Source organism: Pholis gunnellus, assembly GCF_910591455.1.
Source record: "Pholis gunnellus genome assembly, chromosome: 20".
Classification (NCBI taxonomy): Eukaryota; Metazoa; Chordata; class Actinopteri; order Perciformes; family Pholidae; genus Pholis; species Pholis gunnellus.
This window is the reverse complement of record NC_136547.1, coordinates 7172616-7178684: the sequence shown is the minus strand read 5'-3', so window position 1 is coordinate 7178684 and position 6069 is coordinate 7172616. Positions and strand designations below refer to the sequence as shown.

The 6069-nt window shown below is 43.3% G+C and overlaps 1 protein-coding gene across 1 annotated transcript in view; it reads left to right on the top strand.

Moving 5' to 3' along the window:
• Positions 1-2135: 2135 nt before the first annotated feature.
• Positions 2136-6069, top strand: part of dpp6a (dipeptidyl-peptidase 6a) — a gene marked incomplete at both ends in the record, with an annotated part of 127189 nt that continues 123255 nt past the window's right edge. Inside the window, one exon of the mRNA XM_079181593.1 lies at positions 2136-2300. Coding sequence (XP_079037719.1) covers positions 2136-2300 — 165 coding nt within the window. The remainder of the gene's footprint in view (positions 2301-6069) is intronic.

Here is a 6069-nt window from a genome sequence, read left to right as displayed (position 1 = left end):
TTGACAAATCTTGCTACCCAGCTTTTTTTTTTCCCTTCTTCTTAATCACATCACTACAGTGCCTGGAAAATTAAATTGCATTTGCCACAGTCTGAGATGGATTTGATGTGCAGAAACACATGGCAGTATCCCCCCCCCCATTCCCTCATGAAACCTTTCTTGGAAATCAATGTTAAAAATATTTTTGCAGAAGCATGGAGGAGCTGGAGTCTGCGCTATCTGTGTTTGTGTGTTTGCAGCTGAGTAATCACACCATGCAGCGGTATAGGGTGCGCTTTAATCTGTTTAGGAAGTCGACTTGATTGAAAGGTAAATCTGAGCAGATGTGAGATGTTTGGCTGTAGGTAGGCTGGGGATGTATAGGAGGAGGATCTTTGCTTTTAAGCTTCTCTACAAAGTAGCTGCGTGTGTTCCTGGGACGTGTCTGTTATGGGTTTGTGATGAGTGAACGACTTGTTCTGTGTTTTTAACTCCGACAGGCTCAACTCCCAGCATGCTGCAGCTTGTTAGGTACACGGGTGAGGTATGTGACTGAGGCCGTACAAAATCAAATCAGATTACAGATTCTGTTGTGTATAAAATGAAAAAAAAAAACGTCTGATGGGATTACAAATAAATATGAATGATGTGGCATCAGGCCATCTGGCGACTCAGTCAGCTGTTTTCTTTCTTTTCTTTCTGTCTTTTGAATGTGTAAAGTGTTATCATTTGCCTTGTATCTGTATCTGGACTCTAGTCTTGCTTTAGCATCATGTTTTTAATGTCTGGAAACTCCATTGTAACAGTAGTTTGCCATTACTCATTTCCACACAAAGATGAAATGGTTGATCAACTATTTTACTATTTTTTTAAATTATTTTTCTCCTTTTTCATGCCAAAATGCTGAACATTCAGCAGTTTTGTGAGGATTTGATGCTTTTCATATTTGTCAATAAACTTTTTTTAAATCTGTCATAATCTGATGACTTCCTCTTGGGTTCTGCAATTATATATACATTTTCAAACAAAACAGACAATGGGAAGATTATTGATGCTCAAGAAAAGCATTTGTTGCAACCCTATCTACATGCTGTGCACCATATTGCTCCCGTAGCTGTGCCTACGGTGTATGGATGGATACTGAACTGTAAGTCGCTTTGGATAAAAGCGTCTGCTAAATGACTGTAATGTAATGTTATGTAATATAGCTCCACGGTTCAAAATAAATGGAAGTGTTAAGGTTGCAGCAACACTTCATTTGGCTCTTTGTTTTAATGCACATCAGTTCACTTTGACCTGTTTGAGCCTGACTGCATGTATTATGTCCTTACTGTAAATCCCCAGCAGTAACGTGCTGGATTAGTGGAATTTAGGAAAAGAAAACAGCCAGTTACCTTCCAATGGTAAACAAATGAGTATCATATTAGTGATGCCAGATGAATTCATCTTTTTATTTCCTATAGTTGATGGTTTATTAATACTTCTCTCCTCTAAAATGTGCCATGCCTGTCAACTTTGTCCTGTTTTTCTTTCTCCACATGGGGGCACTCTTGTTCTCCGCACCACACATCTGTCGACCCTGAACGGAGGCACCGATGAGAAACTAATAGAGATACTTGAGCTCCTCTCTATCTGCAAACTCATGATAAGTTTCGACCGCGAACCTCTGATATCTGATCTGTTACTGTGGCGTTGCGTCGCTCGCAGCTGTTCGGGCACATCTGCAGCTCTCTGTGCTCATTTGTAATGCAAAGACCTATTAGTCCCCGAACGTTTATCAGCGGTCACTTTCTTTCCACGAGGGAAGGGAAAGAGGGAGTCTGGAGCTCGCTGAGGCTGGCTTTCTCCGTTTCACGGGTCCGGATCCTGACAGCTTGTACCGGTCTCTCTAGTAACCCGCATTTTGCATCAAGTTGTGAAAGTGTGGAAGCCGCGTCGCTGCAGCATCGGTGAAACCCGACCAGCGAGCCTGTAAGTACGTGATCTGCATCCTGAACACAGCTTGGAGTCTTTTGTTTTTTCTCCAGCTGAACTAGAGCATCGTCTAACCGAACTCCCGCACCCCTTCCTCATTGACCTCCTCTAACTTGGACTTTTTTGTTGTTGTTGCATTTATTGAGAGACTTTTTTTTGTGTGTGTGGGACAAACAGTCAACATGGCGTCACTGTATCAGAGATTAACCGGCAAGATCGACACAAACAAATCCTTCCCCGACCCTCCGGAGGCGAGCCATCTCCTCGGGCAAGGTGTCGACGGGGAGAGGGCGGCGGAGAGCCAGCGACCCCGGCTTCAGTACCGTCAGCACTGCGAGGACGAGGACGTAAGAAACTTAACGCTGCCGTCACCTTTTGCTTGCCCGGTGTCATGTTGGGACCAACTAGTTGTACGCAGTGCATTGACTCTGGAATAGCACGATATAGGCGTCTTCATGCTAAACGTATACAGGACATAACTGGCCTACTTAATGCCCCTTTGCTGTTCATTACAACTCCCCAATTGTGAGGGCAAACTTGGCGAACCTGTGCGTCAATGCATCAATTGGTTGGCTTGTCTGTCAATGAGTGACGCGTCAGTTGCGTCTCTTGTAAAGCGGCATGGGCTCAGTGGCGCTGTCTGGTCACCTAATACGTCTGTTGAATGTCACGTCACTATTTTAACACTTTTAGACGCTGATCGTGCGCTGCTTTTGCACGTGTCCCGATGCTGTTTGTATCCAAGTCTAGCTTGGAATGATTGGCACTAACGTTTAAGTCGTGTCTTACAACATTCCCATGCAGGATCCGCCTTATTATCTCTCTTTTGGGTGTTCGTTTTTGTTGTCTTTGTTTTTCCAAATATGCTCAATATCTGTAACTATTTCCATTAAACTGTTTGTGAAAGGAATTTCATCCAGTTCCGCAGGGTCACCTTGGTATTATAATCCGTGTTTGTTGTCCAAAGCACCTGCCTGAGGCTGAAACCGCTGCCAAGTGTTCGGGGTCAGACGAGCAGACATGCGGCGCTGTCCGTGGTGCTGAAACAGTGACGCACGCCTGGAGTCGCGCGCTGTTGTCACTGTCCATTGTGCTGAAACAGTGACTCACGAAAGCAGCTTTTATGGGGCTGTTTCTATTTGTCTGTTTAATCCAGATATTATAAAACTGTCTGTTGTTGTGAATGCGTTGACCTTTTTGATTCCTTGCCATCATTATTATAAGTGGTATTCAAGGCCCCATGTGTGACTTTGAATCACAAGGTTTCATCTGCAAACTGAGCAATAGAGGTTCAAAGACTTCACATCCGAGATAGCAAAACAGCGATGCAGAAAAGAGGAGAGGTACTCTAAATATCATTGTAGAGGATCTTCTAGATCACTTGTCTGGTGACCTGTCCAATGTGGGATTGGCTCCAGCCCCCTATAACCCTGTAAGGGATTAGTGGTTACAGATGATGGGTAGATCTTCCAGATTAGGTGGATTTCAGACCGATGGATGCTGTCTGCTGTTGTTTCTCTCAGCAGTCTTCTGGTATTTTTTTTTTAGTCAAATGGAGTTCCTTGCTCCATTTGACTACCAGAAAACAAGAATGGAGTGTATTGAATCAGAGACTAGTGAGGGGTGACTATGGATCAGGGTCTCCCTGGTGAGCTGGGAATACTGAATAGTTGAGATTCTTGTCTCGCTGCACTAGATTGTTTAATTTTAGGAGAAGGAAGCTGCTGGTTGTAGCCTTAATCCAGTGGCACTTTGACTATGCAATGCTCGGCCTGGTTTAGTGGTTCATCGCAAAAGTCAAAAAGCTGAAAGCAATACATGTGAAATATTCAATGTAGATATCTTTAGAATACATGTTGTGGGTAGTAGCTTGATTTCTGTGTATTTGATGTTTGGAAATAGGTGTTGCGTTATGCTTTTACATGCTGACCTGTGGGTCTGACTTGAGCATCAGATGTTTTTATATCTCCGTGCTTCAGTGTTTGGCTGGTGTTAGAGCTTGCCGTTTTCAATGATCATTGTTACGTTGAGTAACCGTCGGACAGGCCGGGTAGGATGACAATATCAATGGAAATATAACACACCTCCAACAGGCTGCTATCTGTTGAAATGTATAAATATAACTTTATATTTGTTAGGAGTGAAGGGAAACTGACTTTCTCTAGACAAATTGACTCTGTGTCGTTCTCCGTGGACATTATCCTCCAACATTAACTGTAATAAAAGAGTTCAGTAGTCTCACTATCATTGTTGTGTCCTCTGCAGCCCTCGCGTTGTAAACAGACATAAATCTACTTTAGGAGGCTGATCACTGAGATGTTCAGCATGATTTTTTTTTTACAGATTCCTGCAAATTGAAATGTGACTTCATTGTTATCATCTCTGAAGTAGTGACAATAACTTTTAGTTACTAACAGTCAGCTGTCTAGCATGCTAAAGATACACTTTTAACCAAGTAGAGACTAGTAACTGGTATTTGTAACAGTGTCGCTCTTAATAACTTCAATAGAATGTTGAATTTGTGAAATGAGCAACATTTTCTGATCCTTGCAGCTTCTCTAATCTCAAACACAGAGCAGTGATTTGACTCGGTAAGGAGGTGGAACTTGATTGCTTGTCCTGTGTGCGCTCTGAGCACTGAGCTCTCTCTGCATGTAGAACGTTATCGACAAGTTGGAGAATGAACCCTGGAGGTAAAGCTCTTGATTCAATTCAATTCGATTTATTTTTGTACAGCCCCAAATCACAAATTACAAATGTGCCTCAGAGGGCTTCACAATATGTACACATGACATCATCGTGTCCCGGAACCCTCACATCGGAACAGGAAGAACTCCCCCCCCAAAGGAAACCTTTTAACGGGGAGAAAAGAGGAAGAGACCTGTGGGAGAGCAGCAGAGGAGGGATCCCTCTCCCAGGATGGACAGACGTGCAATAGATGTCAAGTGTTGAACAGCACAACAGACTTACAAGACATTCAATGTCATTTCAACACATTCAATGTATGACAGAGCCACGGCAGGAGGAAAGACCAGGTCCAGGTATAACCCGGATCCAGAGGGACCTGCGAGGCGAGAAAGCACAGAGACTCTGGTGAAGAAGCAGGTCAATAATGTGCATTGGTGGTACAGGTAATGTAAGTAATAAGAAGAGTGTTATTTATTAGTGGGAGTCAGCAGTGTCATGGCGGGATGATGGACCAGGGTCCAGATGAAACCATGATACATGGAACTTCTCTAAGGAGAGAAAGCACAAAGACTCCGGGCAATAAACAACGTCAGTAATGTGCGTTAATGGTTTCGGTAATAGGGGTAGTGATGTTAATAACATGAATTGGTAGTAGGTGTCAGCAGGGCCATGGTGGGCGGAAGGACCAATGTCTAGATAAAACTGCGATCCATGAGAACCTGTAAGGACTTCGGGGAAGAAGTAAAGTTAGTAATGAGCATTAATAGGACATCAATTCATACAGACAGATGAAGAAAAGGAGAGAGGAGCTCAGTGTATCCTAGGAAGTCCCCTTGTAGTCTAAGCCTATACCAGCTTGTCTAAGGGCTGGTCCAAGGCAAACCTGAGCCAGCCCTAACTATAAGCACTGTCAAAAAGGAAAGTCTTAAGCCTACTCTTAAATGTGGCGAGTGTGTCTGAACCCCGGACTGAAACGGGAAGCTTGTTCCACAGAAGAGGAGCCTGATAACTGAAGGCTCTGGCTCCCATCCTACTTTTTAAGACTCTAGGAACCACAAGTAATCCTGAATTAGTGGAGCGCAGCTCTCTAGGATATTATTGTACTATAAGCTCTTTAAGATATGATGGCGCCTGACCATTTCGGGCTTTGTAGGTATAGTAAAAGGATTTTAAATTCTATTCTAGATTTTACAGGGAGCCAGTGCAGAGAGGCTAATGCAGGAGTAATATGATCTCTTGTCTTAGTTTTTGTTAGTACACGAGCTGCAGCATTCTGGATCAGCTGGAGCGATTTAAGACTTATTAGAGCAGCCTGAAAATAAGGAATTGCAGTAATCTAGTCTAGAGGTAACCAATGCATGAACTCATTTCTCTGCATCACTTTGAGACGGGATGTGCTTGATTTTTTGAAATATTACGTAGATCAAA